General features: G+C 41.8%; 1 protein-coding gene across 1 annotated transcript; it reads left to right on the top strand.

The window, feature by feature from the left end:
- The first annotated feature begins 4,006 nt into the window (after window positions 1-4,006).
- vopp1 (VOPP1 WW domain binding protein) lies at window positions 4,007-22,024 on the top strand. The gene is made up of 4 exons (XM_041961946.1): window positions 4,007-4,098; window positions 18,168-18,245; window positions 20,129-20,262; window positions 21,819-22,024. Exons 1-4 carry the CDS (start codon window positions 4,007-4,009, stop codon window positions 22,022-22,024), a joined length of 510 nt encoding a protein of 169 aa, XP_041817880.1.
- The last annotated feature ends 930 nt before the right edge of the window (window positions 22,025-22,954 follow it).

Raw genomic sequence — 22,954 nt, 5'->3', positions numbered from 1 at the left:
TCCTGCAGTGAACTGGAGTTGCAATTGGTTACTTTTATAAAAGGTTATAGGTTGTCCAAAGCCTCACTGACCCTGGATCTTAATATGTGAGCATTCAATCTATCAATCTAATAATATATATATATATATATATACACACACACACACACACACACACACACACACACACACACACACACACAAGCCCGTCGACAGGGGGGGGCAACCGGGTATGTTGTCCCGGCCTCAGGACCATAGGGGGCCCTGAATGACCCTTAAATTATTTTATTTTACATTTACATATTTCTTCTTAATTAAATAATTGCCTGATGAATTAAGTATTATTTTCTATTTAACATATAATTAAAAACTTTACATATTAAATATTTCAAATATATATATTTTCCTTTTTTTGCACAACACCCCTACCCCCCGTCTTACCAGAGAATGGTTTGACCCCGCTCTGGCGCACTTAAGGCTACGCTACATACGTGCCCTGAAGCGGGAAATTTACGTAAATCTGTCATTAAATTTACGTAAATTTGCGCGATCACCGTGACCAAAGCCCGATTCGAATCTGCCACCGGCCGCTTGTAGCCTAATGAGCTGCGGTATGACAAGACATGCTGCCCGCGTTGAGCGGAGGAGAGAGAAGGTGATGGGAGATCAGGGAGGTAATGTTAGTCTGTGGGGTGCAGGTGCGCGAGGGTGAACGGACTCGGGTCCGGCGGCTGGATTTATCTTGGGTTTACAACCCACTGTGTATTATAGCAAACGCTAATACGAATCCATCACCGAAACAGCACAAACGAGCAGCAGTGGAACAGCAGAGGAGCCTGTCAGGGAGAGACAGGGAGCTGTCAGGCAGCACACTGTTAGAGCTGAGGAGGGGGCGTGTCCCGGGTCCCACCCAGCGCAGCAGCCACAGATCAGCAGGGAGCGTGTGTCAGTCAGAGTCTGCATTCATCATGAATGCGGTTGTTGATGTTGTTGTTGTATTAGTAGTAATGAAGGCCTATCTTTTACCACTGAAAGCATCAAATCAGCATGCACAAAACTGTCAGAAAAATACTTTTTCTGACTTTTCAGAGTCACTTAAAGACCAGGTTTGTCACCTGAAAAAAATGCTGCAACATTTGAGGAGGACCTGGGACCACTAGACCTGCTAAATGCCATCTATGGCATGGGTCTACAAAGTATTTATGTTGATCTCTGCACAATGCTATGCATTTTCTTGTCTTTGCCAGTGACTGTAGCTGGAGGAGAGCGAGCCTTCAGCAAAATGAAAATAATAAAAAACTACCTACGCTCCACCATGTCACAGGGCAGGCTTAACAACCTAGCCATGCTCTCCATTGAGCGTGAGCTTGCTCAAAAACTGGATTTCACTGATGTTATAAATTACTTTGCTGTCAAAAAATCTAGGCGCATCACTGTTTGAGGGCTTCATAACCCCAGGGATGTGGAGGGGGCAGGCATAGGATGTTTAGTTATACTGTTTTGTTGCTTAGCAGGCAGGCATAGCACTCTTAGTTGTATTGTATTGTAGCTTACATGGGACAATAGATGGAAATGGTTTGTTTATATTGTGTCACATCACATTACTGTCTGTTAACTGTCCATCTCCAATTAAATAATTTGAAAATCAACACTGTCATTGCTTGCAAAGCATTAAAAGTACTGCGTATGTTGTCGTGACAAGCCGATGGGGGGGCCCTATGATAGTCTCTTGTCCCCGGGCCCCAGCAAGTCTGTTGACAGCCCTGTATATATATATATATATATATATATATATATATATATATATAAACATTTTTGACAAGTGTGTAGCTGGATGTGTCTGTATGAATATGTACAAGCTGTGTTAACAAATGTCTCTCTGGGAGAATATTATTCTACTATTAAACATTTTTGACAAAAATCCCTTAAATTTAGTTCTCAAAGAGCTGCAGCCAAGGTCTGCACGAGTGTCCCATTTTACAGACGTAATGGAGACCTTGAACATTCTGGCAAACATATACATACATTTTACTTTCAAAAATATGTTAAAATGATGAATAAAATAGTTATTTTTAAATATTTATTCATTGTTCTTTGTGCTGTGAGCTAAATGCTAGCATCAGCATGCTAACATGTTCACAATAACAATACCAACCTGCTGATGTTTAGGTGTATTGTGAACCATGTTTGCCATCTTAGTTTAGGATAACTCATGCTAATATTAGCAGTGATCAGCTGAGGCTGATGTCTAATGTCATTAGTCTTGTAGGCATTCGGACGTAAATCAAGATTAACTAAATGATCCTGAAGGGAACATGAACAGAACGTCTGTACCTAGTTTCATGGAAATTCATCTAACAGCTGTTGAGATTTTTCGTGCAAAACTACAAATGTTAACCTCATGGTGGCGCTAGAGGAAAAGTCGGTAGGATCACCAGAATCACAAGATTAATCATCTGGGAATCATGATCGTCTGTGTCATCTGTAGCACATGTTGAGATATGACACTGAAATGTTGAAATGAATATTCCAGCAGTCAGTACTGAACCCATCGCCAGTCACCCTTTCAGTGTAGGGGACAGTTACGATGACGTCGACATCCTGCTTCCTGTGAGGTTCTGGCTTGTTCAGAGATACTGTCCCAGCCTGAAAAAAACAGCTGCCACTTCACTGCGCTACTTTTAATTTCCAGAAGTTAACAGAGATCAGTGCATGACAATGTGATATGAGTGACTGTCATATCAATTTCATAAGCATGTCCAAAAGCTGTTTTCATTTGCACTGAGACTCCAGTCCAGCTTATCTTTGAGATGTCCCCATGTCGATGGGATGTGCTGCTGTGCATGCTGCCTGCCACCCTGAGGCAGGACACGTCCCTGCAGCGCGATTTGCTTCATTTAGCGCACTCTCTGCCTCCAGCCGGCTCCTTTCCTCTGCGATCTCACCCTCCTTCTCTATTTCTCTCTTTCCTCTCAAGACCCTCAGCCTGTCCCGTAATGCTTTGTTGCAGAGTGCGGAACGACGGCTGAAAATCCTCTGTATGCCACTACAAAGCAGCCTGTATTTTCACAGGAGATCATTTCAAAGACACTTAATTAAAGGCGCTCTGCAGCAAGCCAGCGTCAGGGCTCTGTGCACCCAGAGCTGAAGCCAGTAATGGAAAAAGGAGGGTTCATATACAGTGGATGAAGGGGGGGTCCTCACTGAGGATCCTGCTCTGCATGTTGTTGTAGATTGGCATCAAATTAGACAAAGAGAATCTTTTCTGGTATTAAATATTCTGAGCTTTCAAGTTGTTTGCCTTCTTGAGTATTTTGTGTACTCTCTAGGCCACAAGAGTGTGGCCATGCTGACAGGATGTGCTGCTCTCAAGTGATGCAATTTATGCTTCATTATCCTTCCAAAATTAGCCAAGAGTCGAAGATATATTTCATGTGTTGGCCCTCCCAGCTGTGCTAACAGCTGCTCCGAGTTTAAAAAGGAAAATACTGCATGGCTGGGCGGCTCTTTTCCACTGAGGATATAAGTAATGACAGTCATCACGGTAGCTAATTCCAATCATCACATGAGCAAAAGAGGGCCAGCGTTAGCTTTCTGCCATTCTGCGACATCTCCTGTTCTCTATTGGAACCCTCATGGCTTGTCCAGCCTCGGGTGCAGGAGGCGCAGACTCGGCCAGAGGTTTAAACCAACAAGGCTCAGGACCTCTGTGATCTGTTGGCTCATTATCGCTGGAAGGGTAGAGGCTCTGGTGGAGCTAGTTCTCCGAGTACGAGTATATTATCGTGTATTTGGACTTTGCAGATCAGAATTTTCAGGAGCTGCTGACTAATGTTAAACCAATATTGAAATAGGAAGCATCCTGTGTATTGCAGGATGCCAGTCTGCAGCCAGATTGATGCATGGGTGATGGGTCAGTCTGCCTCTGATTTGTTTCTTCGTGGTGTGTTCATGCTGTGTTGTTTCCCTGCCTTCTGGCTAATGCATGCCGACCTAAAAATGCTGTTTGTGAGTATAGTTAATGATAATGATAGCCTTAATCTTTCCGTCTCTTTTACAGTGTGCAGAAGCCAAAAAGTACTGCTGGTATTTTGAAGGCGGATACCCCATCTACTTTATGTAAGTACCATCATTTTCCACTCCTCCAACTTTGGACCAATGAACTCGAAACTCTGCACACAAAAAGCTTGGATGTCCACCAATTACGGCCAATACGTACAGTAGAGATTTGACACACTGCATCGTTTGGCTGTGCAGCCCAGTGTGTGAAGAAGAACTGAGACACAATTCGTCCAACATGTCTGAGGTGGATGCCCAAGTGCACCGCTCCACCTCTGATGTAGACTTGCCAAATGATGTAGTTCTTGTCAGTTTTTTTACTGCTGTTGTTGAAGGTTTGCTGTTAATGAGGAGCAACATCAGTCCTTGCTTTTTGAACCATTCTCCTTTATCAAACTAAACAAGTAATGCAAGTGTTTCATCCATACACTGTTTCTAAAGGGCTCCCCAACCAGAAGTGCTGAAAATGTCTAAATATACCGAATATTAGAAAAACTATCTTGAGTCAGTGTTTGGTGTCATTCCCTGTGGATGACATTATCAACATATCCAAGTTCACAGTAAAGGTCTGCCACAGCTTTTACACAAAAAATGCACTTAAGCACATGCAAGAAGGGATATTGGTGGCAGTGATTCAGATTTAGCAGTTCCGTTACACATCACAATTAGCTCAGCAAACTGCTGCACGGCTGATTCCTGATCTGCTCACCCACAGCCGATGAGGCCGATGGGTCCCTGCCTGTAATTCCTGAGGACTCGATGTCAGGCAACGTAAACTGCTTACAGATGGTGGCAGTCTCACTCAGTACAGAGCACACACACAAAAAAAACAAGAAAAATGAAAAAGCTAATTTATACTGAGACCCCTCCAACACATTGAGCCCAAAACTACAGTTATCGCCTAAGATATTTACTCCAGCTTTTGTAATTGATTTAAAGATAATGTTATACATATAGCAGAATTGCTGTTATTTCTTACTTCAAGACAACAAGCATTTAATGCATTTAATTCTGTCTCAACTTGAACACTGGAGCGTTTTTTCAGTCTGTCCTCGGGCCATGAGCAGTGAAGGACGAGGTTCTTAAATGTCCTTCTACAATGTCCTTGTATGTGCACATAAATGAAGCCTATTCTGATTGTGATTCTTATTCTAATTCATGTAGATTTATTTGGAGTAAAAGCAGACCTGACTGGACTGTTTATCTTCATGAACCAACTCCTAATAACAGCAACTTTCTTTTTTTGCTGATTTCCTGGAAATTCGGTGACATTTTGTTCTATATTTGGATGGAAACATGGCTCCTGTGTCGGCTGGAATATCAGAAAGATGCCAAAATGTGAGTGCACAGCTGAATCTCAGCTGGTTCACCAACATGTACCTACCTTGCACACTAATAAAAATTCAATTCAGTTTGATTGAATTACTGACTGGAGCTTCTAACTCTGCTGCTCACGGTTTCAGGAAGCAGAGTTTGTTTTACAGATTCAGGCAGGAAGCAAGCTTTTGCTACACTCGCCAACATTCATCCATTTAGTTTGCTTTCTAGCTGCTGGCCACAGCAAGAGTGCTGATTAGAAGGAGGAAGAGGGACAGAGAGCATCAGTGAAGAGAGATGACTGTGGTAATGAAAGACAACTGAGAGGAAAAACCTCCTTTCTCCTCCACTTTCTTTCTGTCTCTGTCTTCAGCTTCAACAGCACCAGAGCCACTTTTTTTTTTCAGATAACGGCCCCTGACATTAAATTAAGTCAATTAGAGACCAATAGGAAACATCAGAGGAGCTTTGTGCACAGCGTCTAATGCAGAAACATAAAAACGCACATTTTGATCGCAGTTGAACACGACATTGCTATATTAGTAAATCTTGTTTCTAGTCTTATGATGGAAAGATACAAAATATGAAAATAAGGATATTCGCATCAAGGAAGCAGTAGTTAATTGACATTGCCAGCCTCGCAGGGACAGTTCTTCTACATGTCCAAGTGGGAATAAACAGACTGGAGGGGTGGGCAGCTCTGTCTCCTCCTCTGTATCTGTATTACACATAGCTCAGTATAACGTGATGATTGCTGTCAAAAATAATTGAAATATTTAGATTTCTCTCAGCCTAACAACATATTTCAACAGCACCACTATCTGCTGCCTCCAAAACAATAATACAGTTGAAGCAGCCCCTCTTTAAAACAGTTTCAATAAAAAAAGCAAAATAATCTAATGATGGAAGGACTTATTTCAGGACTATTGTGTTAAAATCTCTGTTTTATCTAGGTCAGCCTTAAGAAACCGACATCCGTTCCTGGTCGCTTTTAAAAGCCTGTTTTGGTGCCCCTCACTTTTGCAGTTTCAGTTTGATTAATTCACTTAAACACCACTAAGCCGTGTCTTCTGACTGTCCAACCACCAAAATCCACGCGAGAAGCTCAGAGCATCTAAGCTTTATAAGCAGAAGATTTATCCTCTCCGACATCACACAGTCTCACGCCTCGGTCGAGCGTGCCAGTGCAGCATGCAGGTAGACGTCAGACAACACTCAGGGCTAAAGAACTGCACCAGCTCCTCTGTATCATCAGGTAAAAAATAATAATAATTTTGCCGTTTTTATTTACAGATAATTCTCCTAAAAGGACGCTGGAACTGATCATTGATCAAACATAATGCACTAGCGGACAGACCTCTTCACTGTTGAAGACAGAAATAAAACACTTGTTGAGATTGAAATTATTACCAGTAGCCTGAAATGTTGAAGCGTCAGCGTTATGGTTTGTGGGATGCACACGCAGCAAAGACAACATGCAAGGTTTTACACCGGAAGCCTTAAGTCTTCCCTTTCATATGTTTGCCTGTTCAGAGAATGACTGCCTTACTCATCAACAAGTGTCTCTCAAGGAAATTACAGGTGACTTCTGCGTTAGCGCATTATAATGTGCATCTTAATGAAAGCATGATTACCAAATGAATCATAAATCATTCATTCATTCTCATGGTAAGACTCAACACATCTTTCCCTCCACCTGAACTTCTTCCATGGTGCTGCTTTCCTTGCCTGCAGTCACATTTAAGACCTCTGCATGGATGATTTGAAGTCTTGTTGTTCACGTCTCCTGAGAAGAGACAGTAATTCTCTGAACAGACAAAAGTACATGAGGTGAAAAACCCTTAAATTCAAATTTTCCTCTTGACAATAACATTTTGTCTCTGTTGCGTGTGCATAATGCTGACACTTTAACAATCCAGACTACTGGTTATAACCTTTTCCAGTCTTAAGAATGCATTAGGCTGCCTGTGTTGCCTCGCTCTTCCCACCCAATCAATAATTCATTTAGAGGCATGTTTTCTTTGTATTGAGGCCGACTAAAACAAGGACAGTGCAGTGATTCGCATTCAGAAGGTAGTGTTTATTCCCTTTGACACTGTGATTCAAAATTAGCACATTAAAGAAATAAGGAGTAAAGACCAGTTACTATGGAAACTACATAAACATGATAAATTATACCAGAGCTCTTCCATTCCACTTGCTGGTCAGTGTAGGATTAGGTGAGGTCCCTTGTCAAACCCACATGACTTAAAGCGTTGATGCAGCAAAAGAGAACACCTGCCATCAGTTCACCTGAGCAAAACATAAGTACTGATGAGGCACCTGTCATGATCAAGGCACAAGCAGACAAGAGTATGAAGAATAATGAGAATCATCAGTTTTTAATCACTATCAGAGTGATCCAGGGGTAGTTTGTCTGTGCATCCATGTGTACATTGCCAACAGAATTCAATTCAGCACGTGTTTAATGAAATCTGTGTTTGAAATCTGCTTTCGAAATGAAGCTGCCTTGCCTCGTCTGCTAATGGTGCCAGTTTGCCAGAATGTATGTAAATATGGACTAAATACAGTGCTGAAGCTGTAGCCCAACACTGTGCTTCCAAAAGCATTAACTGTAGTTCCAAAAACTTAGAAGAGGAGGAATATTAATACTAATTCTGAATATTTACATCGATATAAGTAATAGTATTTTGTCACGCTGCACTGTCAGTGTGTTTGGACAGCACTGAGGCTCAGTATATGGAAGCACTATGCATTCACTAAAGACAAAAAATAAACTGGAGGCCTTTTTTTGTAATTATAATATACTATCTCATAATTACGGTGGTTGCTTATCCCCGGTTAAGTGTTGAAATGCCAGACAGCCTGCGAGTCTGAGGGATGCACTGTCATCCTGGCTGTCCACGCTAATCTATCACACAACACACATTGCATTATGGGGACTGACATTTTGTCCCCATAAGGAAGGTGAGTCCCCACAATGTGACTGTGGAAACAGACTTATGTCCCCACAACATAAGTGACAAAGTAAAAATAAAATAACACAGTCTCACACACACACACACCTTGTTATTTCTGCTGTGTTAATGCAGCTCTCCTGCTGCTCTCCATAGACTGATCAATCACAGTTGGCCTCTGTTCTGGATATGTGTCTCCCAGGCGGCTGGGCCAGCGATTCAAAACAGAACTTTTTAAAGTTTTGCTTATGAAGCAGAAATCGGATGGATGGCAGCGTTGCAGTACACCTGTGACTGTTGCTTCAAGGCTTGTTAGAGTGGCGTATATAAGTGATTGTGTGTAACTGGAGAGGGAAACCTTCCTCTTCTTACCTCTGTTCTGTCTTCCTTGTGGCCAGTGCTTAAAGCTGCGATAGTCCATGCTTTTGGAAAAACAGTGGATCAAATGATGAACGTGAAAGGGCTCGTTCATAGTGATGAAGCCATCGAGAAACTGCAGTTCTCTGCAACTCTGCACAGAGTTTTAGCCTCTTTCAGCTCATTTTTTCTCATCTGTTTTGGTTTAACAGCCCGCAGTTTTACTGTTTGTTCAGTCTCACTCTCCCAGATGAGAGTTGGTGGAAGCCAAAGCAGAGCTAAAAGAGAGTAAATATTAGACTTACCTTCATCAGGTTGACAACCAACTCCAGATGAATGCTAATGTTGCTCTGTGTCTGCCTGGTCTGTGCATAGCCAACTGTTTCCAGCAGGTTATCAGTAACAGCTTCATAAAGTGATAATTTATCAGTGCAGTGTTACAGCTTGTTCTGTGGCCAAAAATCAGTGGATGCATATTTAAGCCAAACCTATCATCAGACAGGAATGTCGACAGTGATTTTGCATAAATGGTAATTGCAGTATGGTTACGATTTGGGAAAGAATGTAGTACCAGTTTATCATAAAGGTGTACGTTAGTTGCAGGTCTGTCACTGGATGGCTCCGGCGTGCAAGTCAGATTTGCTACGTGCCTTTTAACACCTAGACCTCCACCCTCGTGTTACTTCCAGCACTGAACGTTGTCACTGGGTGTAAATTGTGAGGAGTGAATCATCCTATGTGGACATAATTCATAGAGATCCTGGATCGGTTTAAGGACAGAAACTGCCATAGAAAAATATTAAAAGCTGAAGGGCTAAAGCTTCTTGTGCTAATTTATCTACTACCAGTGCTCTTTAATATTGCACTGAACCTGTTCCAGAGACTGATGATGTACGTGTCATAACATGTATCATTTTGAATTTTTATTACTGTGAATTTTCTTCTTGCTAAATTTTATTCAACAAATGAAAAAGTTTGTAAATTAATTTCGGCCCCTCCTTATATTTTTAGAGAGAAATTCTGAAAACTGTGTTTGTAGACTTTGTTTGATAAACATATTTTTCTTCCAGTCTCTTTTGTTAATGCAACTTATTGCATATTTCTCAAGATGTGGGGAGATATGAGCGTGTGCCCTGTGGAGCGATACTGACATTTCAACATTGGATATGCCGAAGCTTGACAATAACAGTGATACTCAATTCAAATTAAAGACCAAGACATGGAAATACCACCAAAAGGTGTGTTTTTCTACAATAATACTGTCCACAGGTCTCGCAGGCTGATGCACGCACCAGAGGTCCGTTTCACAAAGCAGGTTTACTGAAAACTCCGAGTATGTTAACCCTGAAATGAGGGAAACTCTGAGTTTTCCGTTTCACATAGGAAGGTAAGTCAAACCAGAGAAAGAGGGGGAACTCAAGCCTGTTTCACAGACAGAGGTAAGTTAAACTCTGACTCAATGAACCTAACCTGGTCGGGACCAGGTTTTACTCAAGGAACCTCGAGTTTCTCTGTGTCTCCGCCCTCTTTCAACCACACATCGTATTTCATTTCCTCATTCATTCATTCAGTCAGCAGACGAGTTTTGGCATAGTTCTGCCGTCTGTTATTAAAAAAAATAATTAAAAATATCAGTCAGTGGGAAGTCCATTAGGCACAGTAGGTGGTGACTTTTTTCGTTAACATGGCATGTTAACGTCTTTTGATCATGATCCCGTGGATGAAGGTGCAGCGATACTGCGCAGAGAATTAAATATTCGTCGGGAGATAGTTATCAGACCACGATGTTCTTGCTTTTCCAGACAGTTATCGGTTTTAGGCCACCACCCGTTCTTCGTGCATCTGCCTTCTTTCTGTTGGCTGAGTTAAAGTCTGTGTTAGTTAAAATATAGGCTTAATTATTTAACATAACATGATATATATTTTCATTTTTAAATTTTATTTAATTCGTTAACAAAAACAAAACATTATATGAACACAATGTAACCAATTTTACAATGAAAGGGAGCCACTTAATATTTACTTTACAAGGTAAAACATGATCAAAATGAGGTAGTTACCTCCATGAGATCATGCCGAGGTCTGACCTGTTTGAACCATGTTTTTATATTTCATTTTAAGCCGCTGCCAAGTGCGCTTCTCCCCCGCGGGATTGCACCTAAATGAAATAAATTAACATGCAACCATTCAAGCAGTTTTGCCCTGTAATATTATTGTGATTTCAAAGGACTACATTTATACTCACGCATTGACCCGAGCAGCAATGTTCTCCCACGCCGTCTCCCTCTCCTTCGCAGCTGCAGCGGTGTTGGACTTCCGTCTAAAAACGTGTTCATATTCGCTGTATGAGCGCATTAAAATGTCCAATTCGAGTGGCGTGAAGTAGGCAGCCTTCCGCTTCCCCGTTGCCATGGTGACTCCTCAAATCGGGGTTCCATTGATGCTGTCTTTTTAAAGTTGCGGCGCACGCGCTTAACTCGAGGTGAACCTACTCTGAGTTAATCAAACTAACTCAAATCTGCTGTTGTGTAATCGAAAACTCAGAGTTTCCTATCTCAGAGTAGATCAACTCAGAGTTCAGGGTTACACTCAGAGTTTGTTGAACCTGCTTTGTGAAACGGACCCCTGGTCTCGACCAGGTTAGGTTCATAGAGTCAGTTACTGCGGTAACTGACTCAGAGTTTAACTTACCCCTGTCTGTGAAACAGGCTTGAGTTACCCCTCTTTCTCTGGTTTGACTTACCTTCCTATGTGAAACGGAAAACTCAGAGTTTCCCTCATTTCAGGGTTAACATACTCGGAGTTTTCAGTAAACCTGCTTTGTGAAACGGACCTCAGGTGTTCAATCATGTTGTAAATAACTCAACATTAACTTATTGGATTGGTAGAAAACTTTGCGCAGACATTCGCGGTTCACATCTGTGGTTTTGATGAAATGTCACAACTGGTCTTGGGTGGATTTCCGTCAGTCCAGACATTCAACTTGAATGGCAGTCCAATCCTCAGAATGAACCGAAACAGCTTTAGTGATCCTTTAACTTTTCATCTCGCTCCATCATCTGCTGATATCACATCAGCTCATAAACAGTGTGCAAAATATGACCATCAGGTTGTCCCATGTCATGAGTGACACTTTAAGTCAACATCAGCCACACATAAGCACACCAGTTGTTTTGATATTTGCATATATGCACTTGAAAAAAATCTAAGAATTTATTGAAATGTTTTTTGGCTCAATGGGAAGACATTTCCAGCTCATGTTCAATATCCAGTTTCCATTTCAGCACACCAGCTGCGCGCCTGCAAGCTCAGAAACAAAACTGACCCTGTACCTGCAATTAGCTCGAAATCTATTCCGGATTCGACCTGACACATTAATAACGATTAGCCTGCCGGCCACAAACTGACCATTGGGCTAATCAAATATGCTCCAAGCTGCTGGTAGGCAGTGCAGGAAGAAACGGTGGGGACGCAAAACAAGCAGCTTAATAAATGTTAAAAAGTAAATACTGGGGCAGAATAAAACTGCAGTGACATCTACAGATTGCACTGCCAGAAGCACCCTCCTTATTTTCATTTATTTTGTGTTTCCAGCTGCTCAGACCAAATCGATGGCGCACACACACACACACACACACACCTCTAAAACAACAACAATATTATGCAGAGCAGGCGCAGCTGGCACAACATGGATGCTTCATTAATTATTCAAATCTTCCAACATGACACAGAGATCAAACAGTTAACTGACCTCATTCCTCATTCCTGACACTGGTGAGCTGTTCTGAAACATTCACAGTTAAGGCTAAACATCAAGATCGTTTGCGGAATAGCAGCAGACTAGCATATCTGCAAACCACATGTTTTATTACTTTCTTTTAAGATCTAAGGAACTTTTCTATAGGAATAAGGACATAAGAGATAAATGATGTTTTTCAAATCTGCATTAACTTCTCAGTATAGTTTTGCAGAATTACACCAGTGCAGGTATGCATGTCATGCAAGCAGCAGCTGTGTCCTCACTTTTCAGTATTTAAACATGAAACTTATCTTTTTAATGGCGATGAATTGAAAGTAATCATAATTAACATTAAAAATGTACGCTTTTCCTAATATATTGAATGCATAACTATCTTTATTTTAACAGTCTCCACTGGAATAATCCCCACAGCCTGGGAAACATCTTATATTATTCCTTTCCATAACAGTGGGGAAAAAAATGATCACAATAATTATCGCCTTATCTCCAAATTGTGTTGGCTGGCTAAAATCTTCTTTTACAAAAAGTTGTCTTTTGGTTGAATTCTTTTCAGGACTTAAAGGATAAAGTATGCAAGCTTTATAGGATATTTGCATGCTGCCACTCTGTTGTGCTGTGATACATAGGACCATTTATATTTTTTAAAAACGTTAAATAACAGTGTAGCCTGCCTCAGCTCTAACTGTTAATGGTAAAAGACTGGGAGATACAGATATCTATTTCATCAGTGCATCAATTACCTTGTGGACCAGTAGTCAGAAGTTTAGTTTGCTAAAGGAAAAACGGTGCATTAGCAAAAATGCCTTGAGTGACCGAATAAAGAACCTCACACAAGTGTGTTGTACTGTATTAAATGAAAAAATAAAATATATAGAAAAATAAATCAAAAAAATTTTTTGCTTTTCAGCTCTTCAGACATGAGATATCAACCACAGTCCTCAATAAATCAGTCTTTTTAACTAAATCGCAGTCTCTGAATAAATCCCAGTCTCTATCTTTGGGTTGGCTCGCCACGACCACCGAGGTCCCGTTCTACCTCTACAGACACAGGAAGAAGCCTCAGTAGAAGATGTCTTGCAGATCAACACAGGAATCCTTACAAGGGACAGGAAAAGAAAAAGAAGAACAAAAGAAAAGACCCGGCCTATAAAGGCCAAAAACAGGGTTACTGTACTGTTCACATAAACAAAACACTACACATACAAATTTAAATAAATACATTTAAACACACATTTTATGCATACTTTGTAACACAGCTTCTTAACAATTATTTTAACCACTTTTTACTATTAATTCAATGAACTGAATACATTACTCAGCATAAACATGAGGCAAAATATGTAATATATATTATAATATATAATATAAAATGAATGTTTCTTTCCCTCTTTTTTCCTACTGCTGCTCACTCAAAAAAACAGAGGGAGGGTAAATGTAAACCAAACACTGTAATATAAACCCTTTTTCTTTTTTAACCACCACATTCATGAAAATAATTGATCCATATTAACATTAGCAGAAACGGCCCATTTCACTCCATTTATCAGACTAACTTCACTAAAAGTTACTCACCAGAGGCTCACAGTTCACATACACACTCACTCCAGGCACAGGCACAATACACGGCTCTCATCAGCTCAGGATCCCACTTTTTAAGAGACAGGGACACGGGAGTTCAGTAATGTATAACCGTTACAATTTAGCAATGGATGTGGCTAATGACTGGAACTATCGCTAAAGCTAGCGCCGAATTAGCGCCTAATGCTAATCAACGCAAGTCACGTTCTCCTCCGCTTCTGTCGCGAAACACACGGTCCGCTCATCTACCCACTGCAAAAAAGGAAGGCTCGCTCTCTGCTCTGACGGTTAAAATGACTAAGGATGGATCCCATTTCTCAAAATTGCATCCTCGTTTCCCTCACTTGCGTCTTTTCCGTGCGTCTTAGTCCCTCCCACCAGAGATGCATGAGAGGACGCAAGGAAACCACGCAAGGAGAGAAGAAACGAGGAAATATGTTTTATGAGAATTGAGACGTCCTTTCCTCTGAAGCGTCACGTGAAGCGACGTCTGTTTCTGATGACGCGACACAGCTGGAGCTGCTGCATTTACCGTTATATTCACACCGCACCACTCCCCGCCCTCGATATATTTATATTTTATACTTATATTTACATTATTTAAAAAGTCTCCAGCACTAGCAAATAAATATGAAACACTTTTATTAACACACATGAGAATTAATGAGTTCGTTCTTGGCTGGACGCCTCTTCCAGGTGAACAGGCGGTCATTTTCTGACCTGAACTTTATCAGCCTCGCTGTGTCTTCTGTCCTGTTCAATGAGACACATTTCAGAGCTGTCAGTGAAGGCAAACCGACACTGCCATGAAACACATTATTTCACTCAGATAACACGCAGAACGAGTGACGAGAGGCCGATGTGTTAGTGTTAGAACAGGTTGTAGATAAAAGACTGCTGAGTGGAGACAAAACTGAAGACAGATGTTTTAATGTCTGACGCTGAACGCAGAAATCAGCTGCTGCGGGACTTTTATCCATCAGTAGAAATAGCAGCGGTAAACCAAACTCTGTCTCCAGCTACGTCTCTCTCAGGTCTGGGATGTCCCGTCACTTCTCCACATTTGACATGATTTCTCTGAATATCTGTAAAGAAATAAGTTTCCCCGCCTGCCGTCCTGCGCACATTGAGAGGCGGTTGCTACGCAACGTACGTGTTTACTTTCAGAGCCGCTGCGCAGTGAGAGTGGTGACAGGCAAGGGTAGACTCATTTTAAATCAATAAATATGTTTCAATCACTATTTTGTGTCACTTTATATTGAATGCTTTAGTAGTGAGCAGAGTTCAAAGCGGGATAATAGTTAGCAGGTTCCTATCGTCCCTGCTCACTATACATCATCTCTTACGTGATTGAAACATGACGGATCCTCATGTTCTTGTTTTATCGCTCTTTGGAGAACGTAGCGTTGTTTGGCTCATCTGAATTACAGCCATTCACTGCAGGATAGTTACACTAGCGCACTTTTCTCCTCCACCTCATTCAAACGTGACAGCTGTGGGGGCGGAGTCTTCATACCGTTCAGTTGACAGACTTCCGGGTAGGATGCACTGATGTATCCTCGCTCATAGCTCCTCCGAGGGCCCTCATCGCTCCTTGATCCTCGCTCCTCAGAGCCGCAATTTTCGCTTTGGGACGGCGAAAGGAGCGAGGAAACGACAATTTTGAGAAATGAGATCCACCCTTAGACTTGAAATATCTGCCTCTCAGACAAAAAACAGCATACTCTGCAGCAGGAGGTTAGCACACAGTTGCCGCAGAGACGATCCGGAGTGAACAAACGAACGCACCCAAGCACGCGCTCCCCGGTGGCGTCTGATTGGTTCCACCTCACAGGAACTCCTCATGTCACCTGAATCTTTTACACTTGAGAAAGGCACTTTCACCACACTTGAAATGAAATAATATACTCTTTTAAAACAGATAAATGAACCTGTGTGTGTTGATCTTTTTTAAGATCAACACACAATATTAACATATTTACAATTTTTAACCATAAATCCTATTTATTGTATTGATTGAAATTTATCTGTCACATGAAAAAAAATGAATTTATTAATTTATTGGTCTAATTAATTAACTGGTGGACTGGACTGTCAATAAGGCCCGGTAACCTGGGTAATGACAGGAATGTAAAAAACTAATCCAATGCTGCTGCATCAGCACAGCTCAAGCAGAGGACCTTCTATCTCAGCTGTGATGACATGAACACAACACAGATCATACATTTCTTTGATCATACACTGATCACACAGCCTGATCCTAAATCCTTTGTGACTCCACTTCATTGAACAGTGGTGTGCGTCCACAGCAAGGAATTAAACTACTACCACTGTGAGAGAAAGTCCAAACTTAAAATCAACACTGAAATTCATGCTTCCTAGGATCTAAAACTAACACTGTATGGGCCAAATGTTTTAACAATGAGGATTATACTGTAGTAAGATCTAAGATTTCAAAACATTTGTGGAACTGGAAGCTCAACTTGAAACGCAAATTAGCACAGCAACAGGCACACTGCAGGACAAAGCACAAATTACTGCCTAAAGCGCCACAGCTGTGTAGATTTACAGAGGAAATACTGGTCAGTTGAAACACCTACATTTTTCAAACAAAATTTGAATGTGCTTGCTTCATCTTGGAGTATTTAAATAAGTGCTAAATATAATAGTAGAAGGAGTTGAAGCAGTTTGAGCACACATGCAGATACCATCCATTCACGTTCTCTGGGCTTCGCAGTCACACAGCAATTCAACCATGAAGGCCTGATTCTCCTCCAGACTGGGCTCACCCTCTTCTCTCATCACTAACAGCTGCTGGACGTCTGCAGTGAACACACACGTCACGGGCGACTGTAACTTTATATTGGTTCATATTTGTCATTACTTGAAGTGAGCGGGATCTGTTATGGTTCCTTTGTAGATCCTCAAGACAAAATGCCGTCCTCACACTCACACAGTTCCACACTGTCGCAGCTGTAACCTGCCCAGTGTAACCAGTCCCATACAGAGCTGGCAAAAAACGAACAAGTATTTTCTCCTGATGCATGTTTGGTGTGTACGCAGTCTTCTTATTAATGTTTATAATTGTTTTGCATATTGATTTCAACATTTGAATCTTCTCAACTTCATTTCTTATTTGTACGACTGCCATAACACAACATGCACGAGTGTTGGTTGTTTTTTGTTTATTTTTATCCATCACCCCAATTTAAGAGGGAAAGAAATCGTCAGTGCTGACCTTCATGGTACCCAGATGATGAATCCTGAAGACTCTACTCAGCTAAGAAGGTGCACAGACACTTTCAGGTGTTTCAGTATGATAACTGGACAGCCCCCCGTACAGTCCCTGCTCCTCATTGTGACTTTTACACACTACTTCATACAAAACACTTCTGAAGCCCCATTCAGACAGGATTAACATTAGAGGGTGAGCTGAGGAATGAAATGCTCCCTGTGCTCCACAGTCCTTTAACTCATTGTTCTGAGCAGCATTGTGACCAATGGGAAAGTACATGATATGATCTGTATTAGACATTGGACCTTCAGCAGGACAAAGACAAAAGAGACAGCCAGAAGCCTGTCCAGAAGGGACTGTGACTAAAATGGGACAAAAGGCCATAAAATGATTGTGAACTGTAATAAATATGTACAAAAGTGTTGTGTGAAACTGAACTTTGAGGTTGAAAATGACATCTATTCATTTTCTTTTACAGGAGAAAGTTATTTCTCCTCTGCTGTTCTTTCACATGATCCAAATATCTCTTCAGCATTTAGAGTTTTGACATTTTCACACAATGACAGCAATGTTTCCCCCAGAAGTCCACTCAGAGAGCAGAAGCGTTTGAAAAGGACAGCACAGAGAACTCACAGAGAGGAAACGTCTTCAAGCAGACTGAAATATGCAAATGAAAACTGAAATTAAAGAGCAGCATTCACACAACCGTCTCAACCTTTTTTCATCATGTAAAACACAGTGTAGGTATGCTGTAAGGCTCTGGCTTAAAGTATCTTGTGAGCATTATTTAGCCAGCAAGCTGCATTATTCAGTTAACACGTTTACTGATGTTCCACTTACAGCGTCTCATTTCAGAGCTCCCAGTGCTTTTTGTATTCGTGCTTATGCTGACCTGTATGCCTGTCTGTGGGCCTTTTTGTTACAGATGTCGCTCCTATGAGGACTGCTGTGGGACTCGCTGCTGTGTGAGAGCCCTGTCCATCCAGAGACTATGGTATTTCTGGTGAGTCACAGTTTGGGCTGTGTCAACATTTCGCTCTTAGGGGGAAACTAGATACAGACTATGACAGTAGAGCCAGTATATAATGACATGCTTTTCTCACTTTGTAATGTGAAATTATCTTTATAACGAGAAAAGTTCCTCATACGAGCTAAGATTCTCAACTCTTCTTCACTGAAAGACAATATTGATGATGTTGCTATGCTCTCCATAACTTCAGTATGTTAAAATATACAAGCGTTGTGAGGAAAATTTCTATATCCGCTGGGCTACCTCATAGCTACCTGTCTGAAACTGATGTGGCAATCACCTAGACCAGGCATGTCCAAACTGATTCCATGAAGGGCCGTGTGGCTGCAGGTTTTCATTCCAGCCGAGGAGGAGCACACCAGGCTGGACCCATTCAACCAGCTGATCTCAGTCTTCAGCCGATAGTTAGGTGACCCCTTGACTAGTTGCAACAAAAACCTGCAGCCACACGGCCCTTTATTGAATCAGTTTGGACATGCCTGACCTAGACTGTCCTTGTCGAAAAAGACCAGCTACCCTATTGAACTTTTTTGATCAGCAAAAAGACGGCCCTCATTTTATATTCAGCCAACAAAATGATGAAGAGTGGTGTTTTCCTCTGGAAGCCATGCTTGGCCAAGCATGATAGCACAGACATCGGCATACAAAAAGCATATTAACCGCACAGCAGCCAAGACTTATTTTGTAGCTCAGCCAACTCAGAAAATAAATGGACTAGAGCTGAGCAAGTGTATCAGTAACAGTGTTATTACAGCCGGTCAAATCATTAAGCTTTGATTTGCCTCTACAGCTGGTTAAGACACTATTGATTGGTAAGTAGCAATACAAATTTCAGCTCTTCAGTGCTTGCAATATAAAAATGAATCAATTGTTCATCCCTACAGTTATTAAACTAAGCTAAAGTAACTCCACACTCGGACTGCTGAACTGAGCACACTCCTGATCCTTGGTATGACTGCTTTCATTTGGATCATACTTGGATCAAACAAAGCAACAGATGTGAATTATCTTGAAGATATAATCTAGTATTGTTCATCAAATGGAGACATTTGTGTGTGAGCTGTGCACGGTCCCTTTTAAATAAACAAATATAACCTCTGAGAAGTTCTGAGACTACTTAATATTTTTTTCGAGAGCTTCCAAATTCATCTCAGTGAATATAAAGTTGCAGCAATGATTTTTTTGTAGGCCAACCCGGATATTAGCATTGCCTTGGGTCCCTCTGCAAAACCAGTGGGATTATTCCATTGGATTTTGGATTGTTGCAGAAATATAGATCTGTGGCAACAAAAGTTCAGGAGAGTCACATGCCTTGTTCAGCAAAATAATCTTGACAAATTCACACCTTTTTTTTGGTCAAGCTGCCATTTCCAAGGTCAAGAATGAGCTTTGATGCTTATGCTTTTTAAAAGATAGATAGATTTGATGACCTTGTGAACCTCTGTGGTCAATAGATATATCAAAATGGATTGTTGAAACATTGTGCTGCTTACAGGAGAAAAAACTAAAGCTGCACCAGAAATGAGAAACTTGAACCAATAAAAATCTGCGTGGTGTCAGCACATCCCCACAGGGAACACAGATATTACTGAACTGCATGTTTCTGTGTTCTGAGGGATTCATTGTGGAGCGGGAGAAATTGTATGTGAGGAAATCGTGTCCTCTTTTGCTGCTGTGTGCATCTAGGTGTACCTTTGTTGTGAGTGGTCACGGTGGTGCCGTACCTCTGTGTCTGCAGACACCAAAAATTTCCTCCATCCTCCTTCCTCACTGGAGTTTTTCTGCTCCTGCTGCGTGGGTGTGTTGATGATGTTGGGTTAGCTAAAGGTCTGAGATGTCTTTTGTCTTTCACTCAGGGTGTTGCTGATGATGGGGGTATTGTTCTGCTGTGGTGCCGGCTTCTTCATCCGCCGGAGGATGTATCCGTCCCCTCTGAGAGATGAGCCAGCCTTTAACGTCTCCTTCACCAGGCACCCTGTCACCACACCAGGTACGGCAGGATTCAGAAAAATACACAACTGAAACGGTGGCAAATACAACACAATACAATTAGGAATATTATGATATTAGGAATAAAAGTAAAAAAGAAAAAAAAAAAACCTATGTTTTACAGGTAGAAGACATAGGTGTGAGACTTTACATGTAAGCCATTATAGGAGTTAAGTCTGGGGTGGCTTGACTGTCTTGGGCAGAGGCCGTGTAGATATTATGAGCTGTGAATCTTAATGGTTCTGGACCAATAAATCACGTTCATTGTGATCAACATTGTGGCTGTAAAGGATTCTTCAATTAAAACTTGAGATTCAGGAAGAAAGTAGGCCAGCTGATAAAACTCTCTAAGCCTTTAAATGAATGGAATTTTTACTGTGTGTCAGTCAGCCAAGCAGAAAATTGAATAGAGCACTCCAATAATAACCACCATGTAAAACTAAACTCTGCAGGGGGACTAAATACTAGAAAGGTGACCTAGGAGAGGGAGTCATGACTAGTTTCTCTCACTGATGAACAAAATAAAGTCAGCATCACGGGCTGCTTGTTCAAATCATTCCTGGCATTCTACTGTGAGGATATCAAAGGATTTCATAAGAGTTCATATGAGGCTTTGAATTGCAGCCAGACATTTGATCCCAGATGTAAATGTACATCGGAGTAGACATAAAACGATCAGGCATTTTGCATGATGTAAAACTGGCTGTTGGAATATATTGACGGCCCTGAAAAGACAAGTCCATCCAAGAAAACCACCTATAGTGTAACATGTGGCACACTGGCACAACCAAATGGAGTTCGAGCCAGGTACACCGGTTGTTTTTCTGTTGTCCTTTTGACAGTGTAGCTGCTCAAGGTGTGATTGCTGTTTGCATATGTTTGCGAGTACACAATTAGACACTCCAAAGCACTTAATGTTACCTATGAAGTCCCCATGACCATAGTGGAAGGCTTTGAGTGCAAGGTGAGCGGCTACCTCTGCAGATGGCTGGGCTTGCCCCACAGCTTCAGCAGCATTGGGCTTTATGGGAATAGCAACAAGCCCAGGCTCCCATTCAGCTCTGTCAGGGAGGAATTCATTGTGTCATGGGCACGAGAACACTTGCAGCGCGCCAAATCGAGGTCGCTGCGGCAGGGATCGCCGTGACGATGGGGCAGTCCAGCTGGCAGAAACTCAGCTGAGGCACAAGGTCCTTCTTGGGAGTGTGGTGCAGGCCAGGGTCGGACTCAGGAGCTCAGCATCAAGCTGATACAACAGAGGCAGAAGCTAGTGCAGGGAACATGTGTAAAGTAAATGTTGACATCAGAAGGCTTATGGAACCCTGGTCTCTCAACTGGACAAGAGTGTCTGTTGTAAGACCCGAAACACCCAATGACTCCCGGATACAACACCAATGACGTGTTCAAGTGTGTGCATCTGAAGATGCATGTCAGAATGCAGCACAAATAACTATGGGTGGTGTATGACAGATGACTGCATAGGCAGCCACAGACCACACAGACTATAAGCAAGTGAACTGACGCTGAATTATAAACTGTGTCTCTTCTTCTTTCCAGTGTCCCAGCAGCCAGGAAGTATGCAGGGCTTCGGGGTCAACGGGATGACAGGTGGCGACCCAGGGGTTACCATGGCACACCCGGCATACCCAGCACAGCCTGGCTCTGCCCATATGATGATGGGCCCCTATCCTCCACCTCCATCCTACTGCAACCACCCACCTCCGCCCTACGAACAAATATTTCAAAATAGCGACAAGAAGTAACGCCTGCGAGGAACTGAGGAGATGGAACTTGACCAGGAAAAAAGGGAAAGAAGGAGGCAGTTAGAGGCTGAGATATCAGGATATTCAGATGAAGATGAGGAAGAGGAAAGCCTGCCAATTGTTTGCAACTTAACTGTTTGTGGATGTAAGACTTGGACAAAACACAATCTCTTGTATTGTGGAAAAGACCAAAAGAGGCCAAATAACCAGAATCTAGATGCACAGACACACACTCCCTCACTCACTCACACACTCGGCTTCATTTGCTCTTGATTTATGTGGATCTATGTGTACAGCGGCCATGTCAGCCCTGCTGAACTGAAGATGAGCGAGGATGGACCGGTTCAGGTCCAGGTTTTGGATGCACCCACTGACTGTCACCTGTCTACTCCACCCTCCCAATGCGACCACCAGGATGGAAGAGAAAATGAGGGTCGAACTCATAATGTATTAAAATGCTGGATACTGTTGGTCTTAGTAGTCAGTGTTTTTTAGCAATTAAGAACTTTTTTCAACTGACCATCTGAAAAAATTAGCAAAGTAAAATACATGATTATAAAAAGACATTTTGAAAAAGACTATCTCTGTACAAATGATTCTTAAAAGCAATTTCAAGGATGACACTTAATGAGTTTTTTCTATCCAGCATTTTACTGCAAAATGGGCCCTTTAATTTTAGATACAGTGGTATCTTCAAAGTATGAATTGGTAGTTCATGCACGAACATTACCCTGGAAGATAACCACTTTTTGAAGGCAGCTGTCACTGATGCGATCAACACTATACTGTTCTCAGCTAACCCAGTGAGGCTTTCCGTAGCCACAGATTAAGAAAATTAAGACAAAGAAAATCAGCATGTAACACTAAAACACTAAAACGAGTGGCATACCCTCAGACGCTTTTCTGTCTTGGCACAGCTGCACAGACATA

The sequence above is a fragment of the Chelmon rostratus genome, chromosome 20 (genome assembly GCF_017976325.1).
Source record: "Chelmon rostratus isolate fCheRos1 chromosome 20, fCheRos1.pri, whole genome shotgun sequence".
Taxonomy (NCBI): Eukaryota; Metazoa; Chordata; class Actinopteri; order Chaetodontiformes; family Chaetodontidae; genus Chelmon; species Chelmon rostratus.
This window is presented reverse-complemented; position numbering and strand designations above follow the sequence as displayed.